Raw genomic sequence first — 18301 nt, forward strand, 5'->3', positions numbered from 1 at the left:
TAAAAAAGTGCCTCACTGTTAAGCTGTCACTGCGCATGCCGTGGCTTCCTCCACACAAGATGTCTCTTTAAACGGAGAGCGTCCCGGTGCTGACTAGTGGCTTTTCCCTCCCTTCTATAAAAGCCAGCGCTGCCCCTCCTGCTGCAGTCACTTCTGCTCCGGCTCGGCCAGCATGAGTTTCACGGTGGACCACCACTTCTTCAGCCCGACCTTGTACCGCAAGGCTCGGCCAGCCTCGGCGTCGTCCAGCGGCTTCCACTCGCAGCGCCGCCGCCTCGCCTACAGCCAGCCGTCCTCCCTGGACAGCCTGGACGCCTTCAACGGCGACATGACGCGGAGGAGCGAGAAGGAGATCCTGCAGGCGCTCAACGACCGCTTCGCCGGCTACATCGAGAAGGTGCGCAACCTGGAGATGCACAACCGCAACCTGGAGGCGGAGGCGGCGGCGCTGCGCCAGAGCCAGGCCGGACGCGCCTCGGTCGGGGAGCACTACGAGCGCGAGCTGAGCGACCTGAGGGGCGTCCTGCAGCAGCTGACCGGGGAGAAGGCCCACGCGGCTCTGGAGCACGACCACCTGGAGGAGGACATCCAGCACCTCCGGGCGAGGCTGGAGGACGAGGCGCGCAACCGCGAGGAGCTGGAGGCCGCCGCGCGCACCATGAAGATCTACGCCGAGGAATGCCGGCTGGCGCGGATGGACCTGGACAAGAAGCTGCGCGCCCTGGAGGAGGAGGCGGCCTTTTTGCGGAAGAACCACGAGGAGGAGGTGTCGGAGCTGCTGGCGCAGATCCAGGGCGCCCAGGTGAGCTTCGACATGCGGGACACGCTCAAGATGGACGTGACTTGCGCACTGCGAGAGATCCGTGCGCAGCTGGACAGCCAGGCGTCCAAGAGCGCGACGCACGCCGAGGAATGGTTCAAAGGTGAGTGGGGTCGAGAAACTGAATAAGGAAAAACTTTTGGAACTTTTAGGAACAACTTTTTTCACTGCGTGACGCGGCCCGAGCACTGTCCGTGGTGCTGAAGTCTGAGCTGTAGCCTTTTCCTGAGCCTGACGCAGGTTAGTGAGCGGGTTCGCAATATTTGGCTTCAGGGCAAATTGCGTCTGCATGGCCGGGCCACTTGTTGTCACAGTTCGATCGATGCTGCAGCTGCAAATCGTTGCAGATGAACACATTCCGCCAGTCGGAGTGCGAATCTCACCGCTTTTTCTTCCCGCAAAGACAATAGAGCGAATTGTGCGATGACCGACAATAAGAATAGGAAACGGGTGCTGCGCGTCATCAAGTGCATCTCTGTCGCAGCACAGCGCCACTTGGGCCGAGCACTGCGGGCGTGAGGTGGCGCAAAGAGGACGTTTTTGCCTAATTACGCCGCCCACGTTCACAGTAGGTGTGTTCTTCCTTTCACCCCGTGCGCTCAGTGTGCGCTGCTCTTGTGCTAATGACTTTTGCTCTGAACTCCATAACACAATAGCAGCTTCAAGGTCACTGTTGAAAGCAGGCAGACAACAGATTCTGGGTTCGTACACAAGCATCACTACGTCGTCATCACCGCTATCATGACTGGAGTTCACCAAGGACATAGAGACAACCAGAGGTCAGCTTTATGGTAACAGTGGTCCACAGCTTCTGTTGGTTATAGATAGATTCTTGATTCAGCCAACAGAAAGGTGCTCGCACAGTGACCTTCCCTGTGTAGTGTCCAGCTGACTGCAGCAGTAAGTCATTCATGCTTGCACGAAGGGGGAGCTGAGTCAGACCACTGACTGACAGATGGACCCTGTCAAGGATATTCAGCCCTCGGGGTCCTCTTTACAGAGGACAGGTCACATGTCTCAGGCCAAAAGTGTCAGTGTGTGAACGGAAGAACGCTGAAGATGCAGATCATTTGATGCACAGTAACCGAGGCTGTGAAACAGCAAGATATGACACACTACAAGTGAATGTAAAGTGTTAAATATTGTTTTGCGTGCATTCCCCACAGTGCGCATGGATTGCCTGTCTGAGGCTGCCAGGTCCAACCAGGACGCGATCCGCGGGTCCCAGGAGGAGATCGCAGAATACCGCCGTCAGCTGCAGAGCCGCACCATCGAGCTGGAGACTCTGCGCGGAACCAAAGAGTCACTGGAGAGGCAGCGCATGGAGAGTGAAGACAGACACTACGACGACCTCAAGTCGCTACAGGCAGGACACCGGCGCTCACTTGAATAATGCACTCATATTTTCTTGCCATGTCGTTTGACCTGAGTTCCTGGGTTTTTAATTTGCAGGAGACCATCAATCAGCTGGACAACGAGCTGAAAACCACTAAATGGGAGATGGCCAGTCAGCTGAAAGACTACCAGGACCTGCTGAATGTGAAGATGGCTCTAGATATAGAGATTGCTGCGTATAGGTTGGTCAGGGTTTAAAACCCACACATCAGTCAAAAGATCTTTGAGTTCAGAGGTTTTTGACCCCTTTTCTGCCTGTTTGTCTTTATCTTGGATACAGGAAGTTGTTGGAGGGAGAAGAGAAACGCTTTGTGTCAGGAGGAAGCCCATACTCCTACCTGGAAGGCAGAATCTCTGCCCACTTGAAAATGAAGGGTGAAGAGATCTCTGATACTGTCATTGTGGAGGAACAGACAGACGAGACCCAGGTAACAGAAGTGACAGAGGAGGCAGAGGAGGAGGAAGAGGAGGATAAGAAAGAAGAGGAAGAAGAAGAGCAAGGTGAGGAAACCAAGGATGAGGAGGGCGAAGGTGAGGAAGAGGGAGATAAGGAGGAGGAGGGAGAGGGAGAAGAAGAGGAAGAAGCAGAGAAGGAGGAAAAAGAGGAGGAAGGAGAAGAGAAGGGTGAGGAAGAGGAGGCAGCTGAGGAGGAAGAGACCTCCAAATCTCCAGAAAAAGGTGCATCCCCTCCTTCAAAATCCCCTCAGCCCAAATCTCCAGCAGTCAAATCACCAGAGTCTAAATCTCCACCAAAATCACCAGAACCAAAATCACCAGCAGCCAAATCACCGATGCCAACATCTCCTGCTAAATCGCCTGCAGTCAAATCCCCTGCAGGAGACGAGTCCAAGTCCCCGGCCCCGAAGTCCCCGGTCCCGAAGTCCCCGGTGTCAAAATCCCCACCCAGCAAAAGCCCAGAACCAAAGTCTCCAGAGAAGGAGAGGGCTGAGCCTGCTGCTGCCAAAGACACCCCGAAGGAGGAGAAGAAAGAGGAGAAGCCTCAGCCTGTGAAGGAGGAGAAGAAGGAGAAAGAGCCCCCTGTGAAGGAGGAGAAGAAGACGGAGCCCAAAGACCAGGAGCCCAAGAGCCCAGCGGAGAAGGCAGACAAGCCCGACCCAAAGAAGGAGAGCAAGGCGGACGAGGCGCCGAAGAAGGACGACGCCCCGAAACCCGCCGCCCCCAGCAAGCCTGCAGAGGAGAAGCCCGCTCCCAAGCCTGAGCCTAAAGAAGCAGCTCCCCCCGCCAAGGAGGAGAAACCGGCTGCTCCTAAGGCCGAGAAGGCCCAACCCGAGGCAAAGCCCGCCCCCAAAGCAGAACCCGCCAAGGCGGAGGCCAAGAAGGAGGAGAAGAAGCCGGACGAGAAGCCTGCAGCCAAAGCTGAGCCCGAGAAGACGGAGAGCAAGAAGGAGGAGAAGAAGCCCGAGGAGAAGAAGGACAGCAGCAAAGACGAGAGCAAGGCCGTGAAGGACGAAGGCAAGAAAGCGGAGAAGTCCTCTGGCACCGAGGCGAAGGAGAGCAAGGAGGAGAAGGCCAAGAAGTGAGGGGCTGAGGGCCGAGCGGAGACACAGAGCTGTTGAGACGGACGCGTCGCTGTCCACCACCAAGCAGGTCACGGTATGTAAGCAATAGTTTAGCAAATAATCCCCCTGCTCCCCAAGTATGGCCACCGCCCCCCCCCTCCCCCCCGACGCTTCTGATGTATGACTGCAGTGAATGCAGAACGCTGTAAACTCCTCTGAATGTGACAACTGCCCTTAATAAATAACAAGTGCATTTAAAGTGAATCCCGCTGACGGGAGCGCAGGGGCCTGCTGTTTGTAGAGATGTCAAATCAATGTCCAGCTAAAGATTGTGGCAGATGTTGAATATACAAATGTCTATATTATATTTACAGATAGCTGAAAGAAAAGACTTGAACTTTGCTTGTTGTGCACCTTAATTCAGCTTCCTGACAGGTGAACTGAAATGATTCACTCTTCTGGTATGTAACGCTAGGACAATGACTGTGCTATGTATAAACCGCAGAGAATATGCACTATGAAAAACAGATGAATAAAGACCGAAGCGTCAAACACTCAAAGCCTTGTGTGCGTTTCTTCGTTATTATACGGCTCTTGTGTGAGGATTTGTAAAGGGGAAAAAGCGAGCGCTGCCTGGTGAGGTGTGCGGCCAAAAGGTAGTAAAGGAGCAGCTGCACTGCATTGCGGCTGAGGAGGAGGGAGCTGTACCCACCCACAGCAGCCACCGCACCCTCCATCACGGCCCACAGACCACGATCCTGTATAAATCAGAGGCTGCTTCCTTACGCACAACTCTGGGTTTTCCTATTTCCTAACGCCCGCGCCCCGGCGGTCGCTTTATAAAGCTCGCATGCCTCCCACACGCATCTCGCTCATTCAGGATCACCAGAACTGTCGACTGGTAAAAGTAAAAGGGTCCCATTAATAATAAAAACTATTCATGAATATTTCACCGAAATGGTGATGCTACAAAAGCCATTAATGCCAATTCAAGTGTTAAAATATGAATCCAATCCATCCAGAAGGATGATTATTATTCGGATTAGCAACATAAAAAGAGCTACATATTGTTTGACCATTTTAGTATTTCTTTTAAAATAAATGCGAGCATTTGTAATGAAGCCATAAATTTGTCTTTATTATCAGTTACCCGATAGTAGAAGCACTTTATGCTTGTTACTGGCAGAACATCCAGATTTGCATTTGACAGAAAATTACCACATGGGTTTTTCTTTCCGCTAATTACATACATCTTGATTCATGAGGTTACGTCACACTTTTGTTGCAGACTACAACTATCACAACACTGAAAAAAGAGCAACGCTTCAAGGAATGGGTATCACTCTACAACCAACCTGCCTTGCTTCCCTTACAAGAGCCAAGACCATATGCAAAAAGGTCAAAAGCTAATTGATAATACTACACCAAATATCATCTTCCAGAGATGTGGTTCTCTGTGGAAATGACTCAGCTCAGTCCAGCTCTGAACCACAATGGCATAATAATCAGCTAATGCAGACGACACCTATAAATAGAGCAGCACAGAGAGGTGAGAGTAAGGAGGGAGGCAGAGGGATAGAACAGGTGGGTCTGGAGTGAACAACAAAGCCTGAGTGCAGCAGAAGCTTAAAGAGACCAGAAACACATTCATTCATGAAAATACAGGTTCTTTTATTTTCAAAGTGGTATAAAGACTAAAATACGTATTTTGTGTTGAGAAGTCACAGAGACAAGGTTCTGGGAGTTACAGTACAGTAGGAGAATTATATGTATAGTCTCAACGATGACTGAAGAAGCCCTGAGGATGATTGTACTTGAAGGGCTTCAGACGGTTTGGACCCCTGAAATCCACAGAGAGAGAGAGAGAGAGAGAGAGAGATGTCAGCGGTGGGACTGAGCCGAACCTCTGACCAAACATGAACTACTTTCAGTAAGCGTGTACCTGACGGTGCGCAGGCACATCTTTTCACGGGGAAACTCTCGCGGTCCTTCCACGCTGTCGTCTTGCCCTTCAGTTTCCAAATACACGTCCAGGCACACACACAGGCGTGAGATCTGATTTGTGAGGAGCTGGTGTCCTGGACGTGGCCCCTGGAGTTCACTTTTGAACACATTGACCTCACTCTCCATGGCCTAAAGGAAAACAAGTGTTATATATTTCACATAGCAGAACTTTGAGACATAAATAAAAAGTATATAAATGTTCCTACCCGAAGGTTGTCATCAGTGCGTCCAGTGCGTTCTCCCTTCCAGCTGAGAGACAGGGAGAAGAGAGGAGGGATCTCTGGGTAGCGAGGACTCATCACCACTGCAGCCTGGAGACGAGCTGAGAGCAACACACATTTTCAGAAGAACAAGTTCAAAACAATGATCATTCCTAGCTAGTTCCGCTGCAAGCGATGCAATTTACCAGTGCCTCTTTCAACCACAGCCATGAAGTACAGATCAGTGTCCTTTGCCAGCCCAGCACCAGTCACATGACTCGTATATGGCATTTCCTTACAAAGAAAAGAAATGAAGTGAGACATGGGCTGCAGCCTGCTAATTTGAATGAATGCTTGAAGTGCATGTGGTTCTAAACCTGTAGATATTTGTTTACCATGTACTCCTGGTAGGTGATAGTGGTCCAGCGGGTTAAGTGGGAAATTATCTTTGCAGGGAAGAGGTGCTGACACTCAGCGGAGACCGGGATTAAGCTATGCTCTGAAGACAGAAGGATAAGATTCTGGTTAAAGATGTTCAGATCAGTTTAGACAATGAGTAACTGCAAAGATTTAAGAAAAATGTACCTAAAGAAGCAAACTGTTTATGTAAAGATAACCGTGACTGGACCCGACCCCTGAGCAGCTTCATGGTGTTCTCCATGTGGCTGGCACTGAGAGAACTCCCCATACGCACACCCTGGAACAATGTGAAGACATACCTATCACATTTGCCTGCAATACATCCAAAAAGTACAAGACTGACATAACACTTGAACACAACACCTACCTCTGACACATCACTTGGAAAAGGCAGTCCTCCAAGATTCTGAACCCACATGTATGGATGGCCCAGCTCCTCCACATAGTCAGCAAAAGTAACGATACTAAAAACAAAACAATGGGTTTATTCCGCTTAGATCTGTGTACATTTAACGATGTAATTCACTACATAGTAGTTGACATCCTCACCCGACTTTGTCAAACTGATAGCGATTAGCTGGATTGGGTGTTTCCCGTCCCTGGTCGTTAGTGTAGAGACAACAGAGCAGGGTTTCTGCTTTGAGCAGATCCCTGCAAAAGACAGACTTCATCAGACTTTCTCCTCAGGTTCACGGTAAGAGACAAATGCTGAAGTTCAAAAACACTTGTACAAACCCTGCACTGATGGCTGCGTTGAGGTCTGTGGAGGTGGAGACCTTTGCTTTGACTGTCATGATGTTCAGATTCATCAGGTAGAAGAAGTTTAGATGAAGGATGCTGCCATCTGTGGATCACATGGTGATGACCCGATATATTATTTGTTAAATCAATACTATTTACAGACCCCCGTTTTCATTGTTCCTCCCAGGGGACATATCCCAGGGTTCACTTTACACTACTGCGCACCACAAAAAAATGAAAGGGTGTGGTCACGACCATAGCTAGAAGCACCCAGGGAATACATACTACGCCAATTGTCCCCTTTCACACTCCACTCTCTGCAGTCAGAGTGAACCCAGTGACACACCGTACCTCAGAGATACTTACATGGCTCATGTTTTGCTTTACTGCAGTAAATTGACTGCCGCAGCAGTGAAAATGGTGTGATAAAAAATAAAAGCAGAAATATGAGAAAGACCGGTGATAAGGAAATATGCTTATGCATGTTGTAGCTGCTGCAGACCCACGATGTTGCAAGCATTACCCTCGTTCCCTCTCCTCGCCTTTAGGTAGAGTTACGCCTGCAATGCAGATCCCACTATACTCTGTCACTATTCCTTTTGTCACCACCAGAGGGAACAAGAGGGTCAAGTGGTGTCATGTCATCAAAGTGGAGTGGGTCACACTCTTACATACAATCTAGTAGTTACTTTATATGGTCACAATAATTGTAAATATTTATGCTTCAAGAAATGATGTAAAATATGGGGGAATGTTGTGCAAGAATGAAAATACAGAATTACTGCACATCAAGCATTCAACATTTGTTACCTTTACACTTGAGGTCTAGGCAAAGAGACAGAGGATGCCTTTTCAGCATTTCTCGTCTTTTGTCATCCAGCTGGCCGCCTGTAGTTGGCCTTCTCCGCTTCTGGAAAATAACAGATACAGGACATGAAAAATATAAGAAGCTGGAGTTGGACATTACTGAATTTTCATGCAGTTAATACAATTAATCACAGAAAATGTAGATCTGCTTCATACAAGTAAAGGCCAGAAACAATGTTGTGCATGCCTGAGGTGGGCTCAGGTTACAGTCACCTAGGCATTCTTGTAAATGTTTTTTAAGAATCCTTGATAGCACTCAACCGGATGCAGAAGAGAATCGATAGCTGATTCCCCCAATATCTGTGAGACAATAATTTAAGTACAATTTGTGCATCCGGTGCTGAGATTAGCACAACTAGAACCTGCTGAAATCACCAACCAAAAAGGTGTGTTTTGGAGAAAGGCCAGGCTTTAGACTCACCGTTTTCTCTTGCTCCTCCTCTGCATCGGAATCACTCTCATCATCTGGTGGAAAGAACAAATGGTTTTATGTTTTTTTTTCTTGTAAATGCATCTCTGAACATACAACATGTGTATGATGACTGGAACTACCAGGACTGGAAATAGGAATATTTGTACCCTGGGAATCTTCTGGAGGTTTGGAAAGTGCTTTGGCCTCATCCACATCACCACTAATTGATACACTCAGGTTTTTGTCTGAAACAGAAACAATGTTAAGACACTAACAAAATGGTCTTACCCTCCATCAAGAGACTTTGTGATCACTTACCACAGGCTTGGCCATAGGCATTAGCTTGAACAAACAACACGTACAGAGGAGGAGGAAGATGGCGTGCAACCTCTGTCTGTTTCTGAGTCTGTTCAAAAGGCATTGACAAGTACTCCTGCACTGGGAGGGAGGCCTGTGAAAGGAGACAGGACCAATGTTGAAATCATTTGTACTTACATTGTGAGCACTGGTGCAATTTCACAAGTAAAATGTTTTTTTAAATAAATAATAAAAACAAAAGCTTATTCACGTTATTCTTTGAAAAGCACATGTCACTACAGTGCCTAGCCCACTGTTATACCTGCATGATGTTATTCAGTCCTGGCTGTAAGCTCCTCAGATGTTCCTTCTTCACCTCAATGCTCTTCTGGATCTTCTCCTTTGTAGTCAGAGACTCCTTGTATTTCTCTGCCAACCTGTGTGCAAACACAAAGTAACAACTGGTTTATGCTCTGCTCTGTTTGACTCTATCATGCTACAAACATAACCCATACTTTATGCAGGTTTGCTGACCTTTTCCTCTGCTCGAGCTCCCAGTCCAGTCGTGCCAGCGTAAGCTGATGAGGATCATTTTTCGTGAGCTGAGGTCTAGAAATCTCCTGCGGTGCCTCCTGGTAAAATTCCTCCTCAGACACCAAGTCGATTTCCTCATGTTTAGACCTATGATGGAAAGTTAACAATCAACTATAAAAAAAAAACATAAATTTTAAAAATTTGTACATGAATGCTCTCTGTGAGTCAAACAAGTTTAGTTTTCTTATATCACCTAATACAGAACACATTACAATATGAATGTATTAATTTGTAGTGTAGTGTAGTAGCGATGTAGTGAAAGAGCTTTTCATTGCAACACATTTTATACTAACTTGAATTCCAGACACTTGCTGATCTCTTTCTGAAGGTGCATAACTTCATAAAGCAAGTTCTGTAACTGAAGGTGCAGTACATCTACTTTCTGTTTGGCCTAAAGAGAAAGAAACAGATTATATAGGTTATATTTACATTATTCAGATTAATAAACACAAAGTACACACAAAACAAAAATCTAAAGTGTGATTCAACTACAAGGATCAATAGGCATAAATGGCTCCTGAAACAACCGACTAAAACAAAAACAAACCCATAGGGTCTATAAACGGTCTTCGCTGACAGTGGCAGTTACTGCAGTAGGGTCTTGTAAGTAGAACCAAGTGCTGTGTTTAACTTTTATTCTCTGGTCAGCACAAAAGGAAGCCAAGGCAGCACTTTTAAACAAATGAATAGAACAAAATAACCTAAGCTTTAACCTTAAGCTTTTGTATTCTTAAACAAGGTAAACATTATTCGTGAGCTGTTTGGGGACCTACCTCATGTGTCTGGTCTCTGCCTCTCTTTAGACGCATGTGTGCAAGACGATTGAGTTTTTTCAGATTCATAAAGTAGATGCAGCTCTGCATTCGCTTCTGCTCAATCTCAGCACACTGAAAATAGATGGAAGTAGTAGAACTTTATTAGAAGAGGCTTGATACACATATATGCTTGTTGCTACAGTAACACACAGCATCTTTAGGGATTTATTTTGCCTGTATACTAATAATACTTAAATGTGGGATTACAATGACATCTAAATTTAAAGTCAAATGGTTGGTGTATGTTAAGGTTATTATTCCTACCCCTTCCTTGGCTCCATTGGCTTTAAGTTCCTGTATTTCGCTCATGAGTGTGGCCAAACTCTCACAGCACTTTTTGTATTGCACGTAGTCTTGCTCGGGGTCCTTCCCATCCAGCTCCAGCTCCTCACTGTACACACGCAAATCCTACAAAAAGAATAACGTTAGCTACAATTTTACTACCACATTGACATTTTCACATTAACATTGCATATATCTGACACTGTTCGCGTCTCATTTGTTCGCTTATCGCAGGTTTGCTAACGTTACCTGCTGATCCCCATCTCCGCGACCTCGCTTAATCTCTGGGGTTCCTCCTTCACTGCGGAGAACCTTGGACTTTCGCTTCTTCAAGTCAGACGACATTGGTCACTAGACAAAAAAGTCAGAGACACAAAAAATCGACAATTAAAAACAGCAGCAGCGTATGCCTTTAATAACATGAACTGTGTGTACTTTCCTAGCTAACTAGCTAAGCGCTAACGTTAGCTCTGAACGGTTAGCTTTATAGCTAACCGATCGGAGCTCAGCGGTTATTTAGCGTTAGCTTGTTGGTTTATAGCTTTACAATACTAAACGGTTGCTTTACTGTTTGTTGAGATAGTTTTAAATACCAACTTACCGCAATTAGGCAAACGTTCGTCTAAAGTCTTTAAATCGTGAGTACACGCACAGGTATACAAACCAGACTTTGTTCCACCAAAAAGTGCCGGAAGGGCAAGACGGAAGCCGAATGGTGCCAAAACTCACAGTACAGCGACCCAACAACACGCTATCAGGAACAGGAACGCGCTGGATATATTGTATTGTCTTTTATACGTCAAATTCTATAAAATATGGGTCTTATTTTATTTCCGTTGAAAATTCAGACAAGGAAATTCTACAAAACTGTATACTAATTAGTATAAAGAGCAGAATAAACGTGCTTTGTTTTTGTAAAGAAATATTAGAAAATAAAGAAATATCTGGATATTTGGATTTATGTTCATGGAAACAACAGATAAATGCAGTATAGATATTGGCTCATGTAAGTCTAGCCTTGCTCATGTTGAATATAAACCTGTATGAACTATGCTGTGCAAAATTAGTTCACATTAAAAATTAGAAGAAAATGTACTTTGATATCATTCACGATCAGCAGCAAGCAGTTGACTACAAACATTCAAAATTTATTCACAGGTCTGCTCTTTAAAAACTTTACAACACACATATGACAAAGGATCAAGGAAGTGAGTGTACATAAAAAGCAAACATGTGCTCGCTTGTTTTGTCTTTTTACATTTCATGAACTAAGGAATCAGTCAACAGAAACTCACTTTGCCATATCTATTAGACTCTGCAAAGACGTGGGCACCCAAGTTTTCTCACCTTGGACAAAAACGACCCCCCTGTCTATGTAGATGACAATACGCCCGAATGTGTACAGCTGTTTACCCTCATGGCGTTTGGCCACTAAAGGCATAAAGACAATGTTGTTCTCTTCTGCTTTGGTCTGGATAAGATCTTTAAAGTTAGTGGGCACACCAGCACTGATGCCCCGATGGACCACACTCTCAGCATCCCTGCGCTCCTGCATTGCTTCATACTGGAAGTCCTTTCGTCTCTCTGTCTGTGTGAGGTATGCAATGTTTTCCCTTGCACCGGGCTGCATATATCCACCTATGAAAAATGAAAATTAAAAAAAGTGTCAAAACCAAGAACTGAAAAGGTTATTTATTAGTTTATTTAAAAAAATATATAATACTTGCACTCCTTTAATATAATGTGTTTAAATTCTGAGACAGTATGCAGTACTCACCTATGCCTGAAGATACAGCACGGTTCATGATGTCCAAAGCTTCATTGAATTTCTCCTTTATGAGTGATTGTGCCAACAAGCCATCAGTGAACATGCTTTTCCACCCAAGATACCATTTAGTGATTTCCTCATAGTTAGGGCTGTTGCTCAACCATGAGCAAAGTACCTATACAAAGACACACAGCAAAGTAAACACATAACAGAATTTTAAAATACTATGGCTCACTGCATCCTAATTGTTGAGTTTAGATAATATACTATGTAATCATATTCACTGACTTGCAACCACTTTGTAAAGAAGTTTTTGTCCAACAAGGACACAAGACTGGATGGGGACAGCATGCCTTCCCAGTCCATCACCCAGTGAAATGGCTCCATCTGCTGCTGGTGAGGGTTGATAACTAGCTCTTCCAGACACAAAGCTGTGAATCAAAATAGAAACGATCACATAAAAATAAAAAAAAAAAACATAGGGATTAAAAAACCATGAGTCTGCATGCAAATACGTTATATACTTTATGTTACTGTACAAATTTGTTCACTGATGTGACATACCTAGCTTTGGGATAATGTTTTTCACCATAAAGGCTTCCCATGCACCTGGTGTAAAAACATCTTTCCATGGCTGCAGGATGAGGCGGGCTGAAGCATCACTTGGGTGCCACCTTTGCAATGCATTTGCCAGTTTGCTTCTAATTGGTGGATACAAAGGTTCAAGGCGTGTTTGAAGCAGAGGAAGCCAAGGGTGGATCCAGGAGTGGATGGGAACTGTGTCAGTTAAAGGGTTCCAGTTATCAACCTACAAGGCAGAAAAACAGAGGAATGAAATTAGATCACAACCAACAATTTGGTCTAGAACAAGAATTTTAAGTTTATTGGAGATTATGTTATGTTGTACCTCTCGCTGTAGCCGGGGTAAGATCAGCTGCTCCAACAAGTGATCCACAATCCACAGGGGGAGAAGTGGAGACCACATTTCCACACAGTCCACCATTGGCCCCACCATGCGTGGCTGCCAGCTTGACACACAGGAACGCATCACTGGGATCCACACTTCCCACAAGACTCTACCAGAGAAAGCAAAAGTTCACAAACAGTGAAATACAGTTTGTAACTTTGTCATACAAATGTTATTTCTTTGTTCAAATATTACCTGTGGTAAGGGTCCATATTTGAATCTGGAGCACTGGAATGAAGATCTCTAGATTCAAGTATAGCTCTCCACTGACCAATGTCTTCCAGACAAAAGGAGCTGTCCTGAAAAAGTGAAAGCAAAAAGGCTCAGGATTACCAATGAAGCAATAAAAGTGTACTTACCTGTATTTCCTGTAAACACGTGATTACTGCAAAAATTACCTTCAGTGGGTCCCAGGATCGCAGTTTCTCTTTCAGTAAGGGATGAACAACAGCTACAGCCAGGTCGGCCAGTCCCATTGTCTTATATTCTTCGTAATAGTCTGTTTGTAAAGTCTCAAAGATCCGAGCACACTCCTGAGCAAGGAAAGAAAACATTGCAAATAAATTATATAGATTTAGATAAACAGAGGTGGAAATAATAACTAATAAAATATTAGATTGGGTGTACATTGTACAGTATATGGACCTTTAAGGTGGGTCCCTCGCCTGGTGCACTTTCCCCAGAAGGAAACCGCTCTACTAATTTAAGTACAGCCTCCATTCTTTGGATGGCATCCTGCTCTGTATCCAATCTGCTCTGCAGCGCTCGAGACTCATGGCTCAAAGACACAACTACATCCTTTTCATGCTGTAGACGCCTGGCAGACTAAAGCAGAAGGCAACACGATTGCACCGGATAATGTGAAATATCTCATCATACACATGAAAACTACAACAAATTAATATAGCTTGTTTAGTTTATCATACCTGTAATATATCCTGTTCTGTAAGGTCTATCAGGAGCTGCAGGTTGTGTTCAAGTTCAGGGAGAGCAAAGCCAGATCCCTTTTGATCCCGTGCAGATGTAGTAGGGGGACCTTCATCTGGAACACTGTGTTTGTTGGTCATTTGGCTGTAACTGTAATATACTTTTTGCTCTCTCCCAGTCATATCTATTACCTAAACAAAGGGAAAATATATGGTGAAAAGACTGGGAAGTAAAAATGTGAATCAAAACACACACGTATTCATAAAAGGTGTGAAGGTCTCCATAATATATGTATATAGATATATGCCATTCTTACACAAACAGGAACAAAAACGTTTTTTAGAATCTCGGATAAAGTACCTTGACTTGTGCTAGCTCTCCAGCAGATGCTGCTGTGCTATACCCAGCAAGTTTGCCTTTAGCCTTTAGTTCATCTACAGTTCTGTAGGAGTACTTGGGTTTCTTCTTTCCTCCAGCACCTGCAGGATCCTTACGCCACTGGCCCAACTCTTTCTGAAACTCCTTGACAAACAAATATGGACAATGCTAAAAAAAGGTTGTCTGAATCTACATTATCACCACTGCCACACAATACAAAAATAACAAGTATAGAGGGAAACAAATGAATACAAAAAAACGAAAGGGTTTGCAAAGGTTCTACCTTTTCCTCCTCTTCCTCTGAGTCAACCACAGGAAAATCCTGAAGACTCTGCTGGGTGCGCTCATTGCCATAAGCACCAACTGCTCCTTTGCCTTTACGAACCTTTGCCTCAATTGGATTTACAATACCTGTAATACAAAAAGTACAAAAGCTCTATATTGATGTTCTTTTAAAACATTATTTCTCACTATTATAACATACCTTGTCTTACTCACCTTGAGCATTCTTGCCAAGACCTTTGCCTGGTTGATATCCCATTTTCTGTAAAAGTTTCTGGCCTATTCCCTTTGTATGCTTCTCCCAGTTACCTATGCCTTGCCCAGTCTGTATGCCCCCTGCGAACCTCTGGGACTGGTTCCCACGGAATTTACCCTAGAATAAAAAATAGACATCAATAAAAGTGTTTTTGCTTTATCTCATTAATGTTCACAGATTTTGTTGCAGCTTAATTACACTTCAATTACTGAATTGCAAACACAACAAAGTTTACCATCTGGAGTTTTTTGGGCGCACCGCTACGAGCAGAAGGGGGTGTTGGAGGAGCATTGTCATCAGAGTCATCAGACCCTCCTTCTTCTTTTTGTTGCTGTTTCTCTTCGGCTGCAGTCTTACGCAGACCAGCACTCACAAAGTTAACTGGAGCTGTGTAGTCTTTAGATCTGAAAAACCCCAAACGTTTTGTTATTTTTTTGTGTTGAGTGATTATGACTGCTCAAGTGACAATGCACCCATGTCTTACTTTTTGCCCCCAAAGCTGGGTCTCTCATCCTCATCAGAGTCCCTCTCAGCCCAGATACCATACGTGGCCTGCTCCTTGGTCTGCCTGAACCTGCGGCGTTCTGGGTTGAACTCGTTGGCCAGGTCCCAGTCGGTCACCTCAAAGCTCTCGATCTCCACACCTTCCTCCTCCTCTTCCCCTTTCCGCCCATACAGGTGGGACAAGGACATGTCTGGATATCGCACCACACAGAATATATACACAAAGGCAGTGTTAAAACTACATAGAAGCAATAATGACAGCTGAGCAGACGTTTTCCGCTGATCAAAACCGCAATTATGTTTTGCGAATCTGCGTCAACTGGAAAGAAATATAACATCTGAAATATTACGATTTTTATTTTTTAACCTAACGCCACATACAGTAGAAGTAACAAATAAAAACACAGTAACTACTGGTTCCTATACGAATAGACAACAGTAACTACGGTGGTAGCGTGGAAGTCGTAGTGTGAAGTAAAGCTAGCGTTTTTCTAACCAAAGCTAACGATACCAAAGCCATGTTACAGAAAGAAAACACGCATCATTGAAAATAACGCCCATTCTGTTATTTATAACTTACCTGATATGTTAGTTATTCCAGTACCTGTATATCAGTTACGCATAATTTACTGTGTAACGAAAACAGAGGATAATACAGCTAACTAACGTTAGCTTGTTCGTCTTGCGGACGAAAACAGAAGTACTTCCGGTCGCCACCGGTGTTCTGGTAATTGTTGTACTTCGAAGCCTCGTTCTGTTTAAAATGTGTGTGTTACAAATACGCAAGATAGATATTTTTTAACAATTCATAAAACACATTTTGTTGTCTTTCTGCTGTCTATGATCGCACGTCAATTTAAAGCATAAATTAGAGGATTAATGATGTAAAATGTGAAATTGGCAATATCATCGGAAGAGAAAAAGTATGTGTTACATTCAAATCATTCCCACATGCTACAGATTGTCCAACCTCAAGCAGGGTTTTGCGGACACTTTTAGACCAAACGTGTGCTCTTAATTGCGTCTGCATGTACCAGCGATGAATTAGCACAGATGTCTGACGCTGGCGAGGAGTGGCAGGTGGCCGGGAGGCGAGGAGGAGCAGCGCGGAAATTCAAATCTCTCCAAGTGTCGTCCGCTTCAACGTGCTGTCAAGAGCAGTTGGATATCGGGAAAACTGTTAAACGAATCAAAGACATAGTGTAAGTAAAGTTGCGCACTTAGTTCCAAAGCTCAGGTCAGAATACTGCTTTACAGGATTAGATCAAACCTGGATCTGACACATTTTGTGCCTGAATGAAAACCAAGACGATCCTGCGTTTTTTTTTCTATAGGTCTGAGTTAAGCTTTGAGGACTTTTGGCAGGAGTGGAAAGGTTAGTATGATGAGAAGTTGATTTTTCACAATAAAAGTTTATCGCCTGATTAAACATTCTGGCTAATTTTTCAGATCAGGTGCAGGAGGCTGGATCAGTGACCCTGTCGGTTGCTACAGAGAATAGGGACACAGAGCCTCCCCCTGACCCGCAGGGGGAGGGCACGCTGTGCCCACAGCTGGAGTGTGTGTGTTATGGCCTGGGCACCTTCTCTTCCTGTGTGTCCGCTCGCTACCAGCTTGCTATGTTGCTTCTGCTACTGGATGCAGGCCAGGTTAGAGCTGGGTTTTAAGGCTGAAAAAACAAACACACATAGCTGACCCCGTTCAATATAAACAGTGTCTGGTTTGTGTTTCCACATTAGATTCCATGGAAGAACTGCTCTGTTTACGACCCTGCATTCTCCTCTGGTGAGAGGGATGTTTTAAGGGAGCTGGGTCTCACTGTGCTCACAGAAAATGAGGTCAGTTTTTTGAGAGCACTGCAGAGAACAGATCATTTTAGTGTTGGTTTGACCCAAGTTAATACAAATTATGTAATTGTTTTAACAACACTGTTAAGCTGCGTTAATCTATTACCTGGAGACCCACTGATACTTCCTGAGGTTTTCATCTTTTTCATCTCTCAGCATAATTTGCTGTTTTATCTACTTGATCACAATTTGATCAAATAATGACTTATCTGAAACAACTTTCATTTCTCTACATGTTAATTTTCACAAACAGGAAGGAAAGCGCCTGATAACGAAGCCCACACTGTTTTATCTCATGCATTGTGGGAAAGCGTTGTACAACAATCTTCTGTGGAAGAACTGGAGTTTACAATGTCTTCCGCTGATGGTCATTATTGGAAACAGCTTCAAAGGCATGTGGGACAGGTTCGTAGAAAACGTGCATGGTGATTAGATTAGAACGCGAACTAGAGATGAAATTCTATTTTTTCAACAGGGCAATCGAGAGAGAGTTCAAGCAGGACTACGGCTACATTAGTCAGGCTGTGTCTGTGTGTGAAGAGAGACCACTGCCTTGTCCGTCCCGTGTAATTGACACCTTCAGTGACACAGCAGTCATCACCTTTCCCACCCGTTGCCTTAACAAACTTCCAAAGTCCACCTGGGTGGAGCCACCTGAGCCACAGTACCAAGACTGCAATGAGTTGGAGATTATACTGAGGCACAAACAGAGTTAAGAGTCTGTATGTGGCGATACACTGGTATGGTTTTGTAAGGTGACAACTCACCCATCATTTCTAGTGCCTTTAAATGAAAAAAACAACAACACTTTTGTTATATTCATTCATTTAGTTATAGTTTTTCGTTTTCTGGGTACGTCATCCTTTACCCTCAACTTTGTGACAGTACAGTTTTGCAAGTTTTTTGTTTTTTTTTTTTTTAATTTAGAATGTATGATATGGTGCAGTTTTATTAAATTATATCTTTTATGCTCTTATTTAGTGCTTTTGCAAGTTTTTACATTAT

At 44.5% G+C, this 18301-nt stretch overlaps 4 protein-coding genes across 5 annotated transcripts; 2 read left to right on the top strand and 2 right to left on the bottom strand.

Moving 5' to 3' along the window:
• The first annotated feature begins 69 nt into the window (after positions 1-69).
• LOC114862088 (neurofilament heavy polypeptide-like) lies at positions 70-4295 on the top strand. The gene is made up of 4 exons (XM_029162038.3): positions 70-923; positions 1987-2186; positions 2273-2397; positions 2496-4295. The coding sequence occupies exons 1-4, from the start codon at positions 173-175 to the stop codon at positions 3754-3756; spliced, it is 2337 nt and encodes a 778-aa protein (XP_029017871.1). The 5' UTR covers positions 70-172; the 3' UTR covers positions 3757-4295.
• Positions 4296-5385: 1090 nt separating this feature from the next.
• Positions 5386-11128, bottom strand: thoc5 (THO complex 5). The gene is made up of 20 exons (XM_029163860.3): positions 10969-11128; positions 10617-10718; positions 10350-10493; positions 10044-10157; positions 9564-9661; positions 9211-9357; positions 8999-9113; positions 8698-8830; positions 8547-8624; positions 8389-8432; positions 7911-8010; positions 7095-7203; positions 6909-7010; positions 6727-6823; positions 6525-6636; positions 6335-6438; positions 6146-6233; positions 5946-6061; positions 5678-5868; positions 5386-5576 (listed from the first exon to the last, which is right to left on the bottom strand). The coding sequence occupies exons 2-20, from the start codon at positions 10710-10712 to the stop codon at positions 5513-5515; spliced, it is 2052 nt and encodes a 683-aa protein (XP_029019693.1). The 5' UTR covers positions 10713-10718; positions 10969-11128; the 3' UTR covers positions 5386-5512.
• Positions 11129-11494: 366 nt separating this feature from the next.
• Positions 11495-16624, bottom strand: tfip11 (tuftelin interacting protein 11). 2 transcript variants are annotated; one of them, XM_029161014.3, is made up of 15 exons: positions 16484-16624; positions 15430-15640; positions 15181-15349; positions 14906-15062; positions 14691-14818; positions 14390-14551; positions 14029-14220; positions 13748-13927; positions 13501-13635; positions 13298-13401; positions 13043-13211; positions 12700-12943; positions 12424-12566; positions 12145-12310; positions 11495-12005 (listed from the first exon to the last, which is right to left on the bottom strand). In XM_029161014.3, exons 2-15 carry the CDS (start codon positions 15636-15638, stop codon positions 11659-11661), a joined length of 2505 nt encoding a protein of 834 aa, XP_029016847.1. In that variant the 5' UTR covers positions 15639-15640; positions 16484-16624; the 3' UTR covers positions 11495-11658. The 2 variants fall into 2 exon arrangements, with proteins under 2 accessions (XP_029016847.1, XP_029016846.1); XM_029161013.3 differs by lacking the exon at positions 16484-16624 and adding an exon at positions 16030-16190.
• srrd (SRR1 domain containing) lies at positions 16503-18272 on the top strand. The gene is made up of 6 exons (XM_029161025.2): positions 16503-16651; positions 16784-16824; positions 16899-17098; positions 17189-17287; positions 17550-17701; positions 17772-18272. Exons 1-6 carry the CDS (start codon positions 16503-16505, stop codon positions 18010-18012), a joined length of 882 nt encoding a protein of 293 aa, XP_029016858.1. The 3' UTR covers positions 18013-18272.
• Positions 18273-18301: the final 29 nt, after the last annotated feature.

Source organism: Betta splendens, chromosome 9 (assembly GCF_900634795.4).
Source record: "Betta splendens chromosome 9, fBetSpl5.4, whole genome shotgun sequence".
In the NCBI taxonomy this organism is placed as follows: domain Eukaryota; kingdom Metazoa; phylum Chordata; class Actinopteri; order Anabantiformes; family Osphronemidae; genus Betta; species Betta splendens.

Excerpts from the sequence above, each read along its gene's own strand:
- LOC114862088 (XM_029162038.3), top strand. The coding sequence starts at position 173 with ATGAGTTTCACGGTGGACCACCACTTCTTCAGCCCGACCTTGTACCGC. Across the intron at positions 924-1,986 it reads CGCCGAGGAATGGTTCAAAG|TGCGCATGGATTGCCTGTCT; the intron begins GTGAGTGGGGTC and ends CATTCCCCACAG. Across the intron at positions 2,187-2,272 it reads ACGACCTCAAGTCGCTACAG|GAGACCATCAATCAGCTGGA; the intron begins GCAGGACACCGG and ends TTTAATTTGCAG.
- thoc5 (XM_029163860.3), bottom strand. The coding sequence starts at position 10,712 with ATGTCGTCTGACTTGAAGAAGCGAAAGTCCAAGGTTCTCCGCAGTGAA. Across the intron at positions 10,158-10,349 it reads CCAATGGAGCCAAGGAAGGG|TGTGCTGAGATTGAGCAGAA; the intron begins GTAGGAATAATA and ends ATCTATTTTCAG. Across the intron at positions 5,869-5,945 it reads GCACTGATGACAACCTTCGG|GCCATGGAGAGTGAGGTCAA; the intron begins GTAGGAACATTT and ends GTTTTCCTTTAG.
- tfip11 (XM_029161014.3), bottom strand. The coding sequence starts at position 15,638 with ATGTCCTTGTCCCACCTGTATGGGCGGAAAGGGGAAGAGGAGGAGGAA. Across the intron at positions 15,350-15,429 it reads CCCAGCTTTGGGGGCAAAAA|ATCTAAAGACTACACAGCTC; the intron begins GTAAGACATGGG and ends GGGGTTTTTCAG. Across the intron at positions 14,221-14,389 it reads GAGAGCTAGCACAAGTCAAG|GTAATAGATATGACTGGGAG; the intron begins GTACTTTATCCG and ends CCCTTTGTTTAG.
- srrd (XM_029161025.2), top strand. The coding sequence starts at position 16,503 with ATGTCTGACGCTGGCGAGGAGTGGCAGGTGGCCGGGAGGCGAGGAGGA. Across the intron at positions 16,652-16,783 it reads AAACGAATCAAAGACATAGT|GTCTGAGTTAAGCTTTGAGG; the intron begins GTAAGTAAAGTT and ends TTTTTTCTATAG. Across the intron at positions 16,825-16,898 it reads CTTTTGGCAGGAGTGGAAAG|ATCAGGTGCAGGAGGCTGGA; the intron begins GTTAGTATGATG and ends CTAATTTTTCAG.